The sequence below is a fragment of the Triturus cristatus genome, chromosome 2_2 (genome assembly GCF_964204655.1).
Source record: "Triturus cristatus chromosome 2_2, aTriCri1.1, whole genome shotgun sequence".
Classification (NCBI taxonomy): domain Eukaryota; kingdom Metazoa; phylum Chordata; class Amphibia; order Caudata; family Salamandridae; genus Triturus; species Triturus cristatus.
The window spans coordinates 968,993,617-969,015,683 of record NC_140582.1 but is presented as its reverse complement, the minus strand read 5'-3'; the positions used below and the strand labels follow the sequence as shown (position 1 = coordinate 969,015,683).

Below are 22,067 nucleotides of genomic sequence, written 5' to 3'. Positions count from 1 at the left end.
CGGGAGAGAGGAGTGCAATTTAAGGCGGCCAGTAGTGGCGTGGGGCGAGGTTGATGCTGGCGTGGAAGAGACATGAGCTCAGGAGGGGCGGGCAGCAGCGTGTGCGGTCAAGCAGCGGCGTGTGTGGGGTGCGCTGCCCAGGAATTGATGGCAGGCACCTTTGTGTCGTCAAGCTGCTGCCGACGTCGAGGAGGCGGGAGCCCGGTTAGAGACCCCGCATATGTCCAAACTTTAGCCTAACATTTAGACCTGGCCTCTAGGCACCGGATCTTGGGTGTGCATGGATCACGACCACCAGCAGACAGTGGGAAAGATGCACAGTGAACAACTTGCATTCACCTTCCTCGCTGTCATAATATGTTGGCAGTGTGAGGGCCCGGGGGCTTAGAGGTGATGAAGATTTTTATTGCAGCAGAAAGCCAACTGCGCACTGCTTAGTAGGCAGCCACCACTGCCAGCCAAATAAACGCGAAGATAAAGGCACACACGCAGCATGCGCATACCTGCTCGCTCCTGCGGCCATACTCCGTGGGAATATACTTGAGAGAAAAGGTGGGACATGCACCCACCAGTAGCCATTTGCAGGCTACGATTTCTAAAGGACACACACCAGCAAATCCAAAGCATTGGAGTAGGTAGACCCCAAAAAGTACAGACAACAGATCGCCTAACATCGCAAGCGCTGTTTAAGCTTGACCTAAAAATGTGTTTTAAAAAGGCTTACTTATATGTTTACCATTGTGTCCTGTATGCACATTTATAATGGAAGTACAGGCAGAACAAAGTGGTGAAGCCAGGATTACTAACTAATGTCCTTCATTAGTGTACGTCTTCCTTTTTCCTCATCACACACCTTACAAACAGTATACAGGCCTTGAAAAGTAATTTACATCATCATCATCATAGGCTTTATTTCGATATGAAAAATATCTTAAAAAGCAATACATTTAGCATAGAACAATAAAACAGTAAAAGGAGCCAGTGCATTGTCATACAGTTCATATTACAAATGACCCCAATAAATTAAATAAAATCATTTAAAAAACAGATTAAACAAGATACAAAAGCCTAGTTGATCTAATGCGCCAGGCCCAACCCAGGAACTTGGCTATACCACAGGCAAAAAGTGGGCGTGGGTCATTTTTTAAAATACGTAAGGCCTCCTTAAAATGCCTTGTCCCAAGTTTTTTGCAGAGTGGTTTTAACCACCTACTGCGGGGAAGTACATAGGCCGGACATTCAAAAAACAGGTGCGGGATTGACTCTATCCTGTACTCTAAAATGGACACAAAGAAATGGTTTGGGCCGAGGCCTTCCACCTAGAGGTAAGTTCCCCGACAGGAAGTAAACCTATCCTGAATTGGAAATACAATGCCCTATCCCAACGCTTTGTGACGATGTCCAGGTATGGTTCACAGAGGGGCATATCTTTTACTAATAAAAAATCCAAGGAGGTCCTACACAGTTTGGAGTTACTAGATCTGCCATCAGCTACCCAATTCCAATATAATTTCTTTAACACAGATTTTGGGGGGGCAGTTCTGTTGACCCAGGCATTGCCGAGACCTATGTTGAGGAGAAGGCGCTTGACTTCCCTCAGCCATTGAATCTTGGACCAGCCCGGCGACTCCAACACGTCTGCAAAGCAAGACAGCTCTGGGACTCTCCAGATTCTCGCCCATAAAAGGAGAGGGCGGAGCCTAGCCTGATCACTAATTGATCTTATCCCCATGTCTAATAACAGTGGGAGGGTTGGGGTGCTATAGGGAAGCCCCATTAGATCTTTAAAAAACTTGCTTTCTGAGCGAGATAACTGATCTACCTTTTTGTACCCCCCAGAGTTCGGCCCCATATAATGCTGCATTAACACCCCTTGCCCTATAAATATCAAGAATTGGTGCAATGGGTTTTAGGGTTGAGGCACGTTGTTCCTTAAGAAGGACACCCAGTACCCTTTTATGGGTCAGCAACATCTTGTGGAGATGACATTTCCAACTCATCGAGTCACAAAGGCGGATGCCGAGATAATCAAACTCAGTAACCCTCTCTAGGGAAACAGAATCTAGAGTTGGTGGTTTGACTGTCTTTTTCGGAGGGTTAAGAACTAGATATTTGGTTTTCCCAGTATTAATAACTAGCCCCCTTACATCACAAAAAGATTTGAAGCTAGATAACAAGCTCTGCAGGCCTACCGGGGTTTTAGAAATCAGGAGGGTGTCATCTGCAAATAGAAGAGTCGGTATTCTTCTACCGGCCAGGGATGGTGCATCTGATGGAACTTCCGATAGGTGTTCCACCACTCCATGTACATACAAGGAAAACAGAGTGGGGGCTAAAACACACCCCTGGCGTACTCCTCTATTTACAGGTATTCGATTTGTTTTTTGACCCTGATTACCCCACCTGATCTGCGCAAAGTTGTCAGCATGCAACTTTACCAGTAAACTTAGGAGGTATGGAGGGATGCCCAGATCATTCAGCACACTCCAGAGTTGGTTGCGCGGAACCAGGTCGAAGGCAGTCCGCAAATCTATAAAAGCAAGATACAGACTGCCTTTGCCCAGTACAACTACTTTCCAATAGAGCATCAAAAGCCGGAAAGATTGCTCTATCGTCCCCATACCTGATCTAAAACCGGCCTGAAAATCAGAAAGAATGCCTTTTTCCTCAACCCATTGTAATATCCTGCCTAGGACTACTTTACCTGCCACTTTCTGGGAGGAGTCCAAGAGACTTATGGGGCGATAATTGGCGGGGTCGGTCCGACTCCCTTTTTTGAAGATGGGAACAACTTCGGCACCCTTCCATGAACCCGGGAAAGTTGCCCCACTGAAGCTAGCATTCAGTAGGGCAGCGATAAGTTTCCCCCACTCCACTGGGTATACAGGCCTTGAAAAGTAATTAAATATTCACCAGACCGGATTCTAGTTGACAGTTACGGAAATCTTACCACCTTCACACGTGACTCGAGGGATTAAAAAGAATGGGAATATAGTTATTAAATACCCAGTGGAGGTGCCAGTTTTCAGGGGTCTTTCTACCGCATGCTGGAAAGCATACCGGTAATTAATCCTAGCAGTGCACCCAATATTGATGCCTCTTCCACAAATGTCACCCATAGAAGAAAGTAGGGGGATTGGTCGGTATCGTAAGTATCCTTTCTCCTTACGAGTCCAATCCAAATGAAGTTAGCTGGCAGAACTGGCTTAAAACGTTCATGCACAGATGAATATGAGTGACTGATTTGGCTCACCTAATATGAACATTCTCATCAACAAAGAAAGAATAGACAAAATATTAATCATCCATGAAATTCTTGCAGTAACTCTGAGCTGAGGTAAATTTGCATGCTGCTCTTGGTTGCATAGGGCGCGGACCATGCTGCTCTGCAGATAGGCAGGGGTTAGTAGATGTCTTATTGCAAACAACAAAGAGCAATCATTCTGTCTGTGCTGAAAGGTAAGGCCTGGGCAGAGACAGGCCTAGAGGATTTATACTTAACCATTCTAATCTCCTGCTAGAATCGTATTTACCTTAATATTTTAGCTACATTTTTTTCTATGAGGATCAATGTAAAAAAAATGTATCATTTTCTGAAGTGTTAATTCATTATTTTATCAGTTTGTTAGGATTTGGCCTTTTCAAACTTGCTGAGCCTAAGCGACCTCTAAAGCCGAGACGAAAAGAAAGGAAAAAAGTTACAGCCCAGAACCTATCAGATGGCAACATCAAAGTCTTAGTAAACATTGTTCGTGCTTTTGACATCCCTGTAAGAAAACCATCTGCAAGGTAAGCATTTGTTGCTTTTAATTTGTTGATAGTTTGGGTTTCCTTAAGAAGTTTCACAGACAAAAAAACTTCTTTTAAAATTAGACCAAATCAACATTCAGGCACAACATTATCTTATACATGGCAACATTCATCACTATACAATAGCTATTCTGGTTAACATCAACAGGTTACAACTTGCTTACGTCCTTGAACCAAAGTTGGATCCTCGAACATAGATGCCCCTCCAAAGCAGGGGAGCTGTGTTCAATGCATGTGTATTCAAGTGCAGGAATCATAAAGGGGAAACAATTTTTGATCAGTAATATACGTTTTCCAAACAAATATATTTTTGGTTGAAAGTAAATTATGTGAATGACAGGTAAAGCAACATAAATAAAATAACTGCTTTATCACCAAATAGGAAATATAGTTGTTTATCTTAACTATAATTTGGAGGGGGAAATAAAATAGAAGAATGTTTATGCTACAAGGGTATTATTTCATGATCTGGTTATCCTCACTCCACTGGCAAGAAACCATTCACTTCACAGTGGATCCAATTGGGGACATTTCTGTCTTATCCACAGTGGGAGCGTGGAGTATCACAATCTTTCCCCAAAAACTGCCCATGAGACTGCAGTCTTCATGTAATTCCACCAAAAGCACCGATGCAGCTTCCAGCTGTGTCAAGTACTACAAAAATGCAAAAAATACCTAGACCATACTTAAGGTATTCCAAGTCTCCGAAATTGTTTTCTGTAATTCTCCTTTCTCATCCTCAGCCAGTGGTCTTTTCAAATGTTTATAGGTGTGCTTCAGGCTAGCCCAGGACAAGGATGGGAATTTTGCCTTACAAACACTAAAGGTCTATTACCAGCAGGGATGCCGCCACATGCTAGCAGAATTGGTGTAAAAATAACACACTTACCAGTGGTGTGCTACCATCCCAGCTTAACCAGTGCCTACTGCTGCCTTAACAGTTTCTACCAACACAGAATTTAGTACTTTTCTTGCTTACAGATCAACAGACACAAGAAAGAAATGAAACACTACACAGTACTTCTTCATTTCTAATTGTTAGCATGACAGATAACAAACTAAGGTGGGAACAAAAGACAGGAGAGTAACACAGGCACCTTGAAGAAAAATACCATGTACTGAGACACGAAATTCCTGCAACAGAAAAAACTTACTGCTATCACCAAGGCACCCCAACTGTAGACTCCCCACCCATACATTACCTATGGCTTTACTACATTGGCATGGCCTGTCTTACCCACACACCCTGCAGTCAATTCCGACACAGAACACTCTCACTTAAGCAAGAGATGCCAGGAAGGCAACAGTTCTCATATGTGGGATAAATCCATAAAGTGGGGAAGCCTACCACAAACCCATAGGTATCTTTATTTATTTCAAAGGTGATGCAGCGGTAATTTAACTGTAATTTCTCAATGCAAAACCTCATTTACCTCTATTTACCGCTGAATAGGTGTTGGGCCCTTGACACCATGTATTACCTTCAGGAGACTTTACATAAATATGAAACACTAAAAATGCATTTAATATTTAAGCCAATAAAGAGAGTTGTGAGTATTTTTAAAGGGTTTTATTTTCTTAGTTAAAAGTAAAGTTTTTCTGACCCTTTATTTATTAGTCAAATATCAATCAGGTTACAGAATTTGAAAATTAGGAACAGTAGCATTAATACAGAACATATTACAGTCTGCATATGAGCATCACATGTAGAAAAGAAAATGTGGTGCAAAATTGTCAGTCAGAAACTCTTAAAGAGTTTTTAAGGAAAGAGTGAGTCTTGCATGGCTAATCAATAATTGATAATGGCAAAAATCTCCCATAAAGAGAAATAAATGCATAGGACAAATACATCTTTTCAAAAGCAGTATGTCAAAGCCTGAAGTTTAAAGCTTAGCACCTAAAATCTAAACCTGTTCTGATCCTCTCAGCTCTCTCTCTCTGCCTCTCTGTCTCAGGAGCTGCAAAATAGCCCCCACAGATGCAGCCCCTCCTTCTCTCTCCTCCCCGTCTCTGTGTACAGCACAGAAGCTGGGCCTGGCCCTCAGTAAAAAAATTAGCAAAAAAGCCACCCCTCCCACTTGTAAGCCATATTTCAAGCAAAAGTCCACGTGCTTGGTCCTCGTAGCTGGTCCAATCAGAACTTCAAGACACATCGTCTCCCCATGGGCTGACTGGAAATGTCATTAACCAGGCGTGTTCCTCATTACATTTTAAAACAATTACATTTTCTGTAACAAAAGTATTATTTATGAGGAAACAGAAAAATACATTTTAAATGAAAAATGTGTGCTCTGCAGTTTCTCTTCACTCCACTGTTTAAACAGGCTACAATACAAAAAAAATAAAAATAATATGCAACATAGTGAAGGACGAAGAGACGGAAATAGGGGAGCGTGATTTATTAACAACGCCCTTTCATTGAAAGTTGGTAGGGAATAGGAGTACATTCCATTCTAATCTTCAAGGGCAAAAACTGCAGTAAGCGGAGGCCACTAAAGCAAACTGAAATCGCGTGGTTTTCTACAGTGCAAAAACACATTTCAGCACATTTCTACTCTTGCAAAAATACATGTTAATTCAGTACAATTATATGCTATTTTGAAAGTACAAATATATTTGTGCATTCTATAGTGAGATTACATATTGATTAATCACATTTAAACATGGCTGTTTAGCATGTATTTTTGTTTTTTACTTGAAAGCACTCTTAAACTGAAAGCATTCTCACCAGGCCATATTTTTACTTGTAGGTACCAAAAGTGTTACCCTTTAAAAACATCTGATTCATGTTTTCTGTTTTCACTTTTCATGCACCACAATCTGCCACTTAAAAAGAATACATTTGACCAGGCCTTATGTCATGTTTTCATTTTGCTTGCGCTAAAATCTGCGTCATTTTAAATGCAGTCTGTCTGAAGCACAAAAATAAATCAATGCCTAATCTTGATGAAATCTAGCTCCATCAATCCTCCCTTTTGATGATATCAAATCATACTTTAAATATTTTATAAATAATCACATTTATTTAATTTTACAGGTTACATTTTTATTGAAAAAGCTGAGCATATAACAATTTGTAATCAGATCATATATAGCCAAGCTCAAGTGTAGTGCAGAGTTCTGTAAGTAGTTTCTTAGAACTGTTAGTCTTTTACTAAAATAAGTAACTAAAATAATAAAAGGAAAATTCAACAGAACAGTTCTCCTTTCTCTTTTCTTTTCTTCTTTTTCTTTCATCATTCAAAGATTCTTTTTCTCTTCAACTCTTGACAATTCTCAGTTATTGTTTCAGCCTTTCTTTTTCTCTTTGTCACCAGCTTGCCTTCAGGGTGGCTCAAAGAGTGTGGCATTCTGTACTTTTTCCATGCAAGTTGACCACTCAGGTGCTGAGAAACTCTGACAGAGCACCATCAATTCCTTGCACTTTTCCAATCCAAGCCTTTCACTTTTATTTTCACTTTGATCAGATTCAGATGTTTCAGCTATGGCTGCAAATGATTTTTCAAGGGACCACTGCAAACTTTTTGGATTCCCTTTCAGCCAGCGTTTTCCTACCTCCACTCGTAGGCCCACAGCACTAATTTCTTCTTCAGAGGCTGCATCTGACTCTTTCACCCTTTGGACTCCACTTTCATCTGAGTCAGTTACCACTTTTTGCTTTTCCAGTGCCACCTTAGTTTTCTATAGTGCTGCGTCAGACTCTGTGTGTTCCCTTACTGCTTGACTGACCCTCTTCTGTGGACTGTTGACCACTGCTGGCATATCTTCTTGAAGAGGAGCTGTTTTATCAGGGGGACACAGGCACATACGTGTGTGAGAGGCATGCACCCAATTTGGAAGGCCACCACATTTCACAACAGTCTTTGCCAGGATCCTTTGGAACAAGCCTTTCCATTTCACAGCATCTCTCAGATCAAAGTTTGGCACCATTCATTATGTAGATCTTGTGTAGCAGCTGCAATCTGGTGAGAAACTGCACGCTCCACATCAGTCAGACCTTCACAGCAATGGCTAGTCTTTTCATCTGTGTTTTTCACAAGTGCATTTGCATGTCCAATTTTAAGCCACTTATGACAGCAATGTCTCCTTCCACGGCTATTGACCCCTTTACTGCATATTTCCTGAGCACTACTTTGTGTCCGTACCACCCCTCCCGCTGTCCGTGCCTTCTCTCCCGCCCCTCCCACTCCCGTTATTCGTGCCTTAATTACGCCCGCCCACCCGCACTCCCGTTGCAATTCAAGAGGTCTCGCGTAAACGCGAGTCCTCTTGCATTGCAAATGCTTGTCTTGGTTTCTACTAGTCCTCCTTTGTTTTACATTTATTTCATATCTGTTCTCGTCTCTGGCTCCCTTTTTAGCCCCAACACTAAAATGCAGCACATTCAAGATTTAAAGTACGAGTCTTTATAGCAAGACCAACGACCAAGCGTGTGCGTGGAGCTAAGCAACAATAAAAAGAAACTGAAACCGTCAATATACACGACAGAGAACACAACCACGGTAGCAATGGGTGTCTTCCATTTTTCACCAGCCAATGGTGAAAGCGTGAATTCAGGCAGGGGTGTCTTTTGTCCCATATAGTCGTTCTTTTCCCGCAGTTGCATCAGCCGAAGGGACCTATCGCAATGAATTTGAAAAGCAGCTCAATGCTCCAATGGCAAAGCCGGAAACTTGCCTGTTACCCTTTCAACTTCTGGAGGGCGTGTCCGAGGCGGCGTAGAATTCTTTCTGTCAACCCGTGGGCTGCGAGCTGGAAGCCGATTGTGAACAAGTGCGAGGTAACTGTGTGTAACTGGGTAAGGAGTCCAGGGGGCTGGTAATATTGACCGGTGGGTGCTAAAGGAACCTGAATGATTCAGTACAGTGAGCTGAGGGGGTCCGTGAAGGGGGTTGTGTTCATTGAACTGTGGAAGTTATTGAGACATCATGGTGTACTGTAGAAGGAGCCGTGTGGGTCACTTGTATATGTAGCTGTAGGTGTATGGAGGCAAGTAAGGTTACCAAATGACTACATGGCATTAGGAACTTAGTTTAGGCTCATGTATTCTGGGAGCGGTAGTTCTGTTATGTTTCTAACCCATTGAGATAACACGCTTGAAAATAATAATTTGGAAAATGAAAGCCGGTTCCGGACATCCTTGTGTGTCAGCCTCAGTTAAGGCTTAGCCACTGGGAAAGGTTTGGTAACCACTCACTACAGCAGCTAACCATTCCCAAAAACATTCTGACTTCTTTCTGAATTTGAGGTAGATTCATCTGGTGAATTATTTCCACTCTCTCTGGTGACACCTTTCTACCTCCCTTTCCAATCATGTGTCCCAGACATTCATTTTCTTTTTAGGTCTCACCTAGCGGTGCAGCGCATGCGCTGCTCGCTTTGCGAGGCATGCAGTATACACTATAGGTGAGGGAAGCCCCGCTCCCTTCCCCGCCCACTTTTTCATTGGCTTGTGGCTTTGGCCTTTCTAAATGCTGCCTTCTGATTGGTTTGGAGGCTGCTCATCCCGCCTTATGACAGCCATGTCTCCTTCCACGGCTATTGACCCCTTTACTGCATATTTCCTGAGCACTACTTTGTGTCCGTGCCACCCCTCCCGCTGCCCGTGCCTTCTCTCCCGCCCCTCCCACTCCCGTTGTTCGTGCCTTAATTACGCCCGCCCACCCGCACTCCTGCTGCAATTCAAGAGGTCTTGCGTAAAGGCGAGTCCTCTTGCATTGCAAATGCTTGTCTTGGTTTCTACTAGTCCTCCTTCGTTTTACATTTATTTCATATCTGTTCTCGTCTCTGGCTCCCTCTTTAGCCCCAACACTAAAATGCAGCACATTCAAGATTTAAAGTACGAGTCTTTATAGCAAGACCAACGACCAAGCGTGTGCGTGGAGCTAAGCAACAATAAAAAAGAAACTGAAACCGTCAATATACATGACAGAGAACACAACCACGGTAGCAATGGGCGTCTTCCATTCATCACCAGCCAATGGTGAAAGCGGGAATTCAGGCAGGGGTGTCTTTTGTCCCATATAGTCGTTCTTTTCCCGCAGTTGTATCAGCCGAAGGGACCTATCGCAATGAATTTGAAAAGCAGCTCAATGCTCCAATGGCAAAGCCGGAAACTTGCCTGTTACCCTTTCAACTTCTGGAGGGCGTGTCCGAGGCGGTGTAGAATTTTTTCTGTCAACCCGTGGGCCACGAGCTGGAAGCCGATTGCGAACAAGTGCGAGGTAACTGTGTGTAACTGGGTAAGGAGTCCAGGGGGCTGGTAATATTGACCGGTGGGTGCTAAAGGAACCTGAATGATTCAGTACAGTGAGCTGAGGGGGTCCGTGAAGGGGGTTGTGTTCATTGAACTGTGGAAGGTATTGAGACATCATGGTGTACTGTAGAAGGAGCCGTGTGGGTCACTTGTATATGTAGCTGTAGGTGTATGGAGGCAAGTAAGGTTACCAAATGACTACATGGCATTAGGAACTTAGTTTAGGCTCATGTATCCTGGGAGCAGTAGTTATGTTATGTTTCTAACCCATTGAGATAACACGCTTGAAAATAATAATTTGGAAACCCTAAAACTTCTCTGAAATGGAAAGCTTCCTGAAACATCAATTTCATATTTTTGAGCCAAATCAGTCAGTATATCATGTGTAGTTACTGCACATGTAGCTGTTTCCTTACTCTGGGAAATTCATTCTTTTTCCTGACACTGGTTCACATTTTCATGATTTAAACAGCAGGGACTGTTAACTTCTTCATGTTCAAATGTGGAATTTGAAACATTAAGCTGTCTTTCTTTTTCAGGGTCTGGGTTAACTTGTACCCCCATGCTCTCTATCTTTTTAATTTCTGCTGCTTCCTCAAAGCAGGTTTGAAAAATCCCATCTCCAAATATATTCATTTTATCCTGCACTGTTAGTGTTGTAAAAACCATTCCCCCCGCCCCCCCACCTTTCAGTGCTTGGACTGTCTGGGGTAATTTCTGTTCAATAATCTGTGAATTTTGAGTTTCTAAAATAAACCCTGACATAATTACTCCTTCTGCAGCTCTTTGAACCTTTTGAGTAGGGACCATATTAATTGAGACAGTCATAATTTTTCTAGGCACAGCCTGTGCACCTGCAGTTTGTGATATTTGGACTGAATCAGTCATATTTGAAGCAATAACACCTGGAGGCATCACTGTCAGTGCTGAATCAACAGGTAGTGGGTCAATCTGAAATGTCTGCACAGTTCTCTCAATCTGTGTTTCTCTCTGTTCAACTGAAGCAGTAGCCACTGTAGAACTTTCTGGTACACTATTTTCAGCATTTCTAATGGGAACCACATAAAGTTGCGGACACAGTTGACAATGCATCCATTATTTTATCCCCTGAATCATTTATTTGAAGCGTTTTATCATCATTAATGCCCTTCTCCTGCATCTGGTGCTTTACCTTTTTATCCTCACTTGCTTTGTCTCTTGCTGTCTTTTCCCACATGCTTAAGGCCTCAAATTGTGCAGCTCTAGACTTCCCTTAATTTGTCAATAATTTGCAATTCAAAAGTACCATCTTTTGGAAACTTCAAAGGACCTTCTTTTTCAGTAATCATGCACCATTGGTGAACCCACATACATGAATTGTGTCCCAGAGTGGTAGACAGGTGTTCCTTCAGGAGCATCACCAATTAAAAACATATTTTTCACTTTACCTCCCAACAGTTTCTTTAAACCTTCAAACATTTTCATTTCTGCAATAGTTTAATGCAATTTCTTTTCTTCTATGCTGTCAGTTTCAATTTCAGTCAGTTTTACTCCTACCACTGACCCTCCACAAAATCTTACTGAAATATTTTTCTGAGTCTTCTTAATCAAAATTCTGTTAATAACAACATAAAAACATTCGCTACTCTGACTGTTCCACTAAACAAAGGATAGATTTCTTTTCACTGCGAGTAACAGATTCCACTGACCCTTCACAAAGTAAGAACTTCCGTTTACTCTTCCAACACTGTGAGTAAATCCCTTTCGTTTACCCTTTACTCAAGCTCAGAAGAATCTGCTACTCCTTTGGTGTTACCCTTTCTAGGGGTTATAACACCCAAGTTTCACTAGCGAACTCTTTGCTATCAATCACTCTCACTTTTACACAGAAAATAGTCCCTAATTTAACACTGCCAGCCCTGCATAGCTTCTCAGTGTTATTCCAACAGACGAGTAACCTCAGAGCAGTGTGGCTTCCAGTTACCACCCGCTATTCCTTCCCGGGATTCCACAGGTGTACATACCTGTTTTTCCAGACAACATAGAACAAGACACTAACTTACTTAACATGAAGAGTTAAAGCATGTAATCAATAACCAATAAATCCTGTCCTATGAAATTACCAATATAATTAAATAAACCATCAATTCAAAATGAGCAAAAATTTCATCAACAGTCAACACCCTTACTATTTTCAACACTTCAAAACTACATCCTAGCACATTAAGAACATTTCACAAACCTATTGATACTCACACCACTCCAGCAATCGCCTTCTTGCATCACCTTCCAGTACTGCTCTGCCAGTCTTCAACTTCTGAGCATTGGAATCAGGAATCAGGACTTGGACATTTATCTAACTTGGGCAATCATTTTACTTCCCTCCTAAGGTCAATGATCCATTAGTTGAATAGTTGATGGTGCTATTAATAATCCTTAATCACCAAACTAATCAATAATGACCATCCTCTTGCTACCAGAAACTGATGCAGCGGTAATTTCACGGTCATTTCTGAATGCAAAACCTCATTACCTCCAATTTACCGCTGTAAAGGTACTGGACCCTTCCCACTGTATATTACCTACACGAGACTTTACATAAACATGAAAAATCAAAAATGCATTTAATATTTAAGCCAATAAAGAAAGTTGTGAGTATTTTTAAAGGTTTTTATTTTCTTAGTTAAAAGTTAAGTTTTTCTGACCCTTTATTCATTAGTCAAATATCAGTCGGGTTACAGAATTTAGAAATTAGGAACAATAGCATTAATACAGAACATATTACAGTCTGCATATGAGCATCACATGTAGAAAAGAAAATGTTGCGCAAAATTGTCAGTCAGAAACTCTTAAAGAGTTTCTAAGAAAAGAGTGAGTCTTGCAAGGCTAATCAATTAATAATGGCAAAAATCTCCCATAAAGAGAAATAAATGCATAGGACAAATACATCTTTTCAAAAGCAGTTTGTCAAAGCATGAAGTTTAAAGCTTAGCACCTAAAATCTAAACCTGTTCTGATCCTCTCCGCTCTCTCTCTCTCTGCCTCTCTATCTCAGGAGCTGCAAAATAGCACCCACAGATGCAGCCCCTCCTTCTCTCTCCTCCCCATCTCTGTGTCCAGCAAAGAAGCTTGGCCTGGTCCTCAAGAAAAAAATGAGCAAAAAAGCCACCCCTCCCACTTGTAAGCCATATTTCAAGCAAAAGTCCATGAGCTTGGTCCTCGTAGCTGGTCCAATCAGAACTTCAAGACACATAGTCTCCCCATGGGCTGACTGGATACTTCATTAACCAGGCGTGTTCCTCATTACATGACTCCACATCCTTTTACATTTTAAAACAATTACATTTTCTGTAACAAAATTATTAATTATGAGGAAACCGAAAAATACATTTTATAAGAAAAATGTGTGCTCTGCAGTTTCTCTTCACTCCACTGTTTAAACAGGCTACAATTTTTTTTTTTTAAAGTATGCAACATAGTGAAGGACGAAGAGATGGAAACAGGAGGGCGTGATTTATTAACAAAGCCCTTTAATTGAAAGTTTGTAGGGAAGAGGAGCACATTCCATTCTAATCTTTAAGGGCAAAAACTGCAGTAAGCTGAGTCCACTAAAGCAAACTGAAATCACGTGCTTTTCTACAATGCAAAAACACATTTCAGCACATGTTAATTCAGTACAATTATATGCTATTTTGAAAGTACAAATATATTTTCTAAATTAATGTGCATTCTATAGTGAGATTACATATTGATTAATCACATTTAAACATGGCTGTTTAGCATGTTTTTTGGGGTTTTTTACATGAAAGCACTATTAAACTGAAAGCATTCTGACCAGGCCTTATTTCATATTTTCACTTGTAGGTACCAAAAGTGTTACCCTTTAAAAGCATGTGATTCATGTTTTCACTTTTCATGCCCCACAAGCTGCCATTTAAAAAGAATACATTTGACCAGGCCTTATGTAATGTTTTCATTTAGCTTGCGCCAAAATCTGTGTCATTTTAAATGCAGTATGTCTGGAGCACAAAAATAAAGCAATGCCTAATCTTGATGATATCTAGCTCTATCAAAGGTGTATAACATACTTTGAGTCCGATTTAGGTTACTTTTCACCCACAGTTCAGCACACACTCTCTATATGCTTACAGTTCCAGGTTTATTTTGCTATATATAAATCATAATAATGTGGACATAGAAGCCTGTTCAATGTACAGAAAGACAAAAAGAACATAATTACTACTCAAAAAATTTAAACATCTTGTATATTCTAAAAGTGTTTGTTAGTCTTTAGATTATTTATTAAATTCAATGTTTTTGGGGCATTTATTATCTATAAACATCTTACCCAAAAAGCGGCATTTAAAATTCATTAAAGCTGGGTAGATTAATACAGCATGTTTTATATCTTGAAATGCTAAATTACATAGAGAGCAGGTCGCGTTACAATCCATGTTGGGATGCTATCTTGCCAAATTTTCATTAGTACATAGTCCATTGTTATCAAAGTTTAGACAAATCTGGATTGTGATGATGTAACATCGACATATAGGGGAACACATAAATAAGGATTATCTTTCATCCACAGTGGAGGTACATACTCCATATGCATTCAGCTGATCTGTCTACTATGCTACAGGTGTGTTCTACTGCACCTGCACATCGAAACTAGAAAATATGCACGGTATAAAAAACCAGAACTGTGTACGATGCACTAATAATCATGACTAATACATTGTGTTGTTTTTGTCCCTAGCAAACCACAGCCATCATCCAGAGCTTCAAGGTCTTTTAATGAAAGCCTTGCGCCTTCCCAATCACCCCAGAACTTAAATAATGACCCAGGGGCCAACCAGGTATTGCTCATTTGAAAGTTTGAAATGGTGATTTCTTTGATGATATTGTATGTCTTTTCTTTACTGAGGAGATTGGAATCGCCCAGCAATAATTGCCACTATATACTCCAATGGTTTACATGTTCAGAATTTTGGGATAGCAACGCAAGATAAATTTACACTTACATGCAATGTTTCTATGTAGAACTTAATTACAACATCAGTCTGCGTACCAAGAATAATGTAAATTAAATGCTATTCCACAAGAAGACTACTGTTCTTGTGCATCTATTAAAAATTCAAATGTGTACAACTATCCACAATGATCACCGGACTGCAGGCCAAGAGGTCTCACTGACTCCCTCACACAAGCACCTTATTTGTGTTGTATTTCTGACTGCGTTCCCATACATGTAGCCACTTGTAGTCCTGCCCACCAACTAAGGGATCAAGTTTCACCAATGTATGAAAGGTCCAAAACCATATGACAAAATCTTGCCAAGCAATGCTATTGATAGGTGAAGACTTCGTCAATGCTTTATTCAGAGAGACTACCTCGGCCTACAAACTAAAATAAAAAATGAATCCTCCTCCCCAAAGGCACCCAACAAAACAAGCTTGAAAGCAGTATATTTAAATAGAAGCTGAGTGTGTTTATAAGTCTGCAAGCAAGGATATAGATTGGCTGAAAGACTTCCTCACAATTATTCAATCCTCTATGCAGAGAAACTACCTCAAACTATACCACGAAATTCCTCTACCTTGACAACAGAATCCAGCAAGCCAACTTTGAAAGCAGGATGTTAGAGAAGAATGTGGGGATGTCTATATTAGGGAGAGGATGTGGCCTAACGGTTAGAGCGGTCGACCTTGAAGCTAGGGAACTGGGTTCGAGCCTCAGCAGGGATGCTTAACATCCTGTGATTCTGGGCAAATCACTTAATCTCCTTGTGCCTAACAACATGAATGTGTCAGTGTGCAACGCAACTGGTGCTCATGTAAAGCGCTCTAATATCTCCGGGTCAAGTTTGTGCTATATAAAACGTCCCAAAAAAATAGCACACCCATAAACACGTGGAATCATCAACGCCCATTTCACCTTCAAAACCCACATCACCAAGAATAGTTTTTGTTGTTAATAGACAGCTTTCTGGGGCAGAATAAGACCATACCTTATCAAAGTTGCCCTGAATACCACCAACTAACTCATGATCCTCTTGATCTTGGATGGCAGCAATGCCCTACCCACCAGCTTTCTGGATTCAGGCTGAAGTGAAGAACATATCAACTAACCACAAGATTAATCAAACGACTCCAGAAATGCCAGCGCAATCTCCTACTATAATGGACCTTCATTGACTGCCAGCAGAGAGCCTGTTAAAGAATATTACCATCTTGTGGAACCAATCGAACACATGAAGCCATGACATCAATCAACTTGAAGTCAAGGGATCGAGATGGGATGACCCATCTCATTTATTGATATTTGTTGCAGGTTGAGAGATTGCTGTATCCTGGTTTGAACCTGTTATTTTATTGCTGCACGCAGATCTCTACCATACCTACAGTTTATCCATGTATCTGTTGAATTGCAGGCGTCATTATGCTGTTTTATCAAGAAAACATAATTAGTTCTTGCAATTATCATTCCCCTTACCACATTATCTTACTCGCTACAGCTCCTCTTCCCTTTTAGACAGTGCCTTGAACTGTGTAGTCAAGTCACTCTTAGTGATCATGAACCACCGTTTCCTAGTGAGATTATCCAGCTGGCGGTCTAAGAACAAGAGTAGGCAACTGTCCTCCACTATTGCTGTCTTTAATCAATAACAGTTACCAATATCCTCGTGCAATGTTCCATAGATATCGGAGTCCCTATCCATTCCTCTAATCCTTCTTTGTAGGTGCTGAAGGCAGCCTTTAGATGTTTTGCACTAGCTGGTGTTTAGTAGAGTTCAAATGTTTCTTGAACGCAGTCGGTAGAGTCTCAGCCAGTCTTCTCTCAAGTATTGAAACACCCCCAACACACAAAGCTTGGCATCTCTTCTTGGATTGTCAAGTGAATGTTTTCTGTGATCCAAATTTAATATGCTGAGGAATGGTTGCCTCTCCCTCTAGAGTTTATGTGACCTGGCTTTGTCCCTTTAGTATCCGAATCTAGAAAGTGGAATTTGCAAGTTTTCTTACCATGTCATTTACATGGATCGATATTATCTCTAATTTTAGCTCCACTGTTTTCACCGCCACTTTAATATCACTTGTCTTCAAATTGAGGTCTGAATGTTGGGCATTAATAGATTTCAATAACAACTGTTCTCCCTTTAGTCATTGAAGTCTGACCTTTTTGCCCATTTAATGGGCCACCGTGCATGGTTTAAAGGACTTGTCCATATTCCTGCATTTTTCCACCACGTCAACTCCCCAGTAAAAGGCCCCTGGTAGAATTGTCACAGATCAGAGCGAGTTGAAACACTGCCTGCCATTGAGTGGAATATGGAAGCTAACTCCATGTTTAAAAACTGTCATTCAGAATTGCTTTTAGGGTCTATAGTAAAGAAAGGGAGATTCCATCCTGGTCAGGAATGTAGAAGGTCTCTGAGAGCAGTGGGGCCTGTAACAGCCAATGTCAGCTGCAGTGTCCTCTGGCACACCTTCCTCTCTTTGTCATCGGTCACTTCCTGCCATCACTTCAGCTCACCTATGAGTACCACAGCCATCTTCACCTCCTGCTCTTCCTCCAACAAAACTCAAGCGACGGGCACTGCTGAATTCACTACTGCCACATCTGTCACACATCCTTTGCAGCTCTTAGGATGTGTCTGAGGGAAAGGGGGGGTGCGATGTACTTGCTCTTGTGACCCACAGGAACTCACTACATAGAAACCACAGAGCCCACATCTGCTGCTTCACAAGGCACCCTGACTTTGCTTGGTAGAACAAAGAAAATGGGACCTTAAAATTGGAGTCCAAGGAGACAGTGGCTTATCTACTGTTTACTCTTAATAAATACCCTATAATATTGGATTGTGGTATTGAGAAAAATAGTAATGTGGCATGCTACCATTTTACACCCACAGTAATACATAATGTAGACAGAACCCCTCCACCTTGATATCCCATATCCCATACTGTGGAGAGACTGGATGGTGATCGAAAAAGGTGGCGGGGTCATCAGTTTCATTCTTTGGCATAGGTATGATAAAAGTAGTTGTGAAGTAGGGATGAAACTAGTCATAAAGTAGTGATTTGTTCAAATGGGGACATTGATAAGTTGAGAAGCAAACCCTTCGGCGGAGACAAGAGATGTTAGCTGGTTTGAGAATGTTTTGGCAAGTAAAATAACTAAGGTTTTAGAGAGATGAGGATTCAGTCTGGTGGTGTGGATGAAGAAGTTACGGAGGAGAGATGAATGGGATTCATTTGTGTTTTTTTAACCAGGAGGCAAACTAATTTACAGTGAGTGCGCATTACATAATTAGAATGCCCTAGGTTCTGAGTTGTTGGTAGGGGAGGATGGTTGGACTAATTGACTTTCTGGGAGCAGAAGGATTTAGCAAGGTCATGAGCGGAACCTAGATTGGAGAGGGAGAAGAGGCGTGGCTTGGACAGCCAACATGGCGGATATTTAAGCAGAGCGCTACTGGCCAGTGGCTCTGTTATCCAGCTTAAATCCTTCAACATTAGGTGACCCACACATCTCAGATCAGGACCATCTGAGCAGAGAAGGGCTCCAGTGGTGGTGTTCTTCCTGTCTTGGGTGGTCCTGCGGGCCGCGTATGCGTGGCAGCCCCTGAAGCTTCCGAACCATGCTTCCTGAAAGGCTGAGATCCTCTTGGGTGGCGACAGTGCCATGACAGTGAGCGGGGCTCGTGGGCTCCCAGGGATACCATCTTGTGGTGAGCAGGTCCACCACCTTGGCAGGTTCCTGGATGCTCCTCTAATGCTGTGGAGAGGTGCTGGACCCTTGGCTGGGGTCGGGTTGTCGACCACTCAGAGGGCCCTCACTGACTGAGAGGGGCACTCATGGGGAACTAGGCAGATTAGGCCACTCACTGAGGCCTGCAAGATTTTGAGGCCAGGCCATGAATCTTTTCCCAGGCTCCCTTTGGGTGAGGCCTTCTGGCTCACACAGGGATCCCTTGCCTCCACACCTGGAGCCCTTCTGTAGTAACAGCACAAATGAGGGTGCGCAGGGTACCCACCACCCCAACTCAAGCATGTGATTGGGAGTCACCTGTCAACGCTTCAACAGCGGATACCCAGCTATTTTCTGTCCTGGAAACAAGCTAACTGGTGATGCTCAGGTCCGGCTGGGAGATGTCAGGCCAGGCTGCTTGTGCACAGATCCCCCCCCCCAGTACCACAAAGTTGGCAGTGGCAAGCGGACCCGGCTAATCTCTCACGGGTCCCAGATTCCCTACACATTGGCTATTGCAATGGGGTGCACAAAGACCCTCTAGATTTGTTCCCAGCCTCCATTACCCTCGCTAGTCACCGCACACTTTGACACTGCCTCAAAGAACCCCAATAAGCTGGACGATACTCTTTAGATGGTTGAGGCCTCCTGAGTGTGCCTGGAGGTGAAGGTTGATGCAGTGGCTGGGTGCATAATCCTTTTGTCTGATAACCACTGGAAACTCTCAGAGCAGGTTACCAGGTTTAAAAAAACACTTGCCCGACCTACAACCTTGCACTGGATCACCAAGCAACTCACTTGAAGACTACAAACTATCCAGAACTTAGCGGCCAGACTCATCCTCACTCCGCAGGGAGCTCCACTGTCACCTGATACATAAATACACTCTCTTCAAACTCCTCACAGACATAATCAAGGCACTACACAACTTATGCCCCACCTACCTCAACAGTCGAATCTCCTTCCGCCAACCACCCAGACACCTCTGCTCCACAGGACTCCTGCTTACACACATCCCATGCATGCACAGAACCAGATCAGGAGAACGGATGTTTCCAAGGTATGGAAAAGCCTCCCATTACACATCAGAGCATCCTCCTCTCTTCTTGAATTCCACAATAAGCTGAAGACCTGGCTTTTTCTTTAACATGGCTAGACACACACACCTGCTCAGTGCCATGATACCCTTGTGGGTGATAGTGTGTTTTACAAATACACTTAAATTAACCCAGTGGATCTCCAGAAACAACTCTGAGACTTAATGGAGCAAGTCCACTTCCTCAAGGGCAGAAGACGCAGAGGGACGTTCCTGGTGCAGTAATAAACACATTTTAGGCGTCCCAGACAGTGAGAGCCCCAACATAGTGGGCTATATAGACACATAGTTTGAGGAACTCTTAGCCCCACGGGACTTCACACATTTCTTTCACATTCAGAGTGCCCATTGAGTATCAGCTAGTTGTCTTTCTGTGAGGGTAGTGGCAAAAATCCTCCATTTTAAGAATTGTGACCAAATCCTCAAGAAGGTGAGACAATCCAGCCTGCTACTTAGAGACAATCAATGCATATTCATCTTTCCTAAGTATAGTGCTGGATGGCCTCCTTTCTGGAAGTCCAAGCACAAGTTACAGAAGATGGGTGCCAACTGCGCTCTTCTTTTCCCTGCAAAACTGAAAATTATTCAGGAGAATAAAGGGCACTTTTTCTCTGACCACTCTGAGGCTTGGCACGAAGTGGAGAAGCAGGGATCTCCCACACAAGCAGCTGCGCTCTTGAAGTGGGTGTCCCAGAGGCCATGCTGCCTTTGTTGCCACACTCTGAATATGTCGGGCAAAACTTCCTCCACATCTGCAACTCTGTGCCAAGAACAGGTCCAAAGTAGATATTGTGTATCCCTAGATGCAGCCATAACCTACCAGGATCTACTGGGGGACCGAACTGGCACCCCCTCAGAGGATTCAGAAGACAGTGACTCCCTTTCACCCCAGATATTTAACCAGGGGCATCCAACAAGAGTGATTCCTCAAATAACAAAATCCTGTAACACACAGTCAATCCCATGGACTTTCTTCTAGCCTGAACCTTGGTGGGCCCCATGGGGTGTCCCTGGACTCTATTGGGGACCCACTGCTCCCTCTGGACCTGCAGATTGGGACACACGTTCTCAGCCCCTTCTACTGGGCCCCCCTCTCTCTGCTTACTCTGAATGTTCCAGGTTGGAGAGGGTCTCCAGGTTCTACTTCTGTTCTCTCTCTCCACTTAGGAGATGAGTCAGGAATCGGACATGGCTCCCTTTTTCCACAGTGGGACAGGCTCCTGCCCCCCCCACCCCAAAAAAACGTTATGTCCCTAACTCGGACCAACCAAAATTCCTTCACCTAGCTAAATTGACACACATTCTTTGGTTGCTGGGAGGGGACTTCAATTGAGTAATGGATCCTTCACTTGATCACTCATGTTCGCACTTACCAGTGCCTCTTAAAAAGTCAACGCTCGGACCCTGGTGACGTGGCTCCAACAGTAGTCCATGAGGGGGGCTTAACCACCATAACCCTGGGGTTATTTTTACTCCTATTATCGCCCAGTATACGACCTGTATCCATGCCTGGACAGAAGAATATGTTCATCTCCTTCCATTTCATCTTCGGATTACCTTGGCAGGAAATGTCTGATCATGGCTCCCGGCTTTTTAATCCTGGGTTGGGTAGAACCCCTTCAACCAGCCACTCCTGGTGCTTGTAGGCCTCCACTCTCAAGGGTCCACCATTTACGTACATCATATTGGAAAAAATCCATGAATATTTTGAGCACAACAATGGCTTCACCTGCTCACCGACCATCATTTAGGACGCCTTCAACTTCATTGTCGGAGGCCTCTGCATCCATAAGTTCTCATGGGAGCGTAAAATGTTGCTTTGGGAATTGGATACTGCTGAACAAGTATACATAGCAATGGAGAGGTGAGCTGCAGAGGACTCATCACACCAGCCCTCGGTGACCCAGCTCCATGAGGAAGTAATCCAGTTGATGGAACGGTTGCACTGCTTGGACCATGCCTCCTACACAGCCCACTCACACTCAGATGCTGATAGGTCAGGACGAGTTAAACAGCTCCAGTTGGTGCCTGTCCTTAGTCCAGAGAGAACCTTGCTCCATACACAACAAGCTATACATGCAGCCTTTGACACCTATTACAGGGCCCTCTATCACCCTCCAACTGGCAGCCCCGAATGATAAAGTGAGGGAATTCCCAGAGGCAGACCCTCTCCCT

The 22,067-nt window shown here is 42.8% G+C and overlaps 1 protein-coding gene across 1 annotated transcript in view; it reads left to right on the top strand.

Moving 5' to 3' along the window:
* The window catches only part of CC2D2A (coiled-coil and C2 domain containing 2A), a 415,347-nt gene that overhangs the window by 247,525 nt on the left and 145,755 nt on the right, over positions 1–22,067 (top strand). The window contains exons 23-24 of the mRNA XM_085642396.1: positions 3,622–3,789; positions 14,802–14,901. Coding sequence (XP_085498522.1) covers positions 3,622–3,789; positions 14,802–14,901 — 268 coding nt within the window. The remainder of the gene's footprint in view (positions 1–3,621; positions 3,790–14,801; positions 14,902–22,067) is intronic.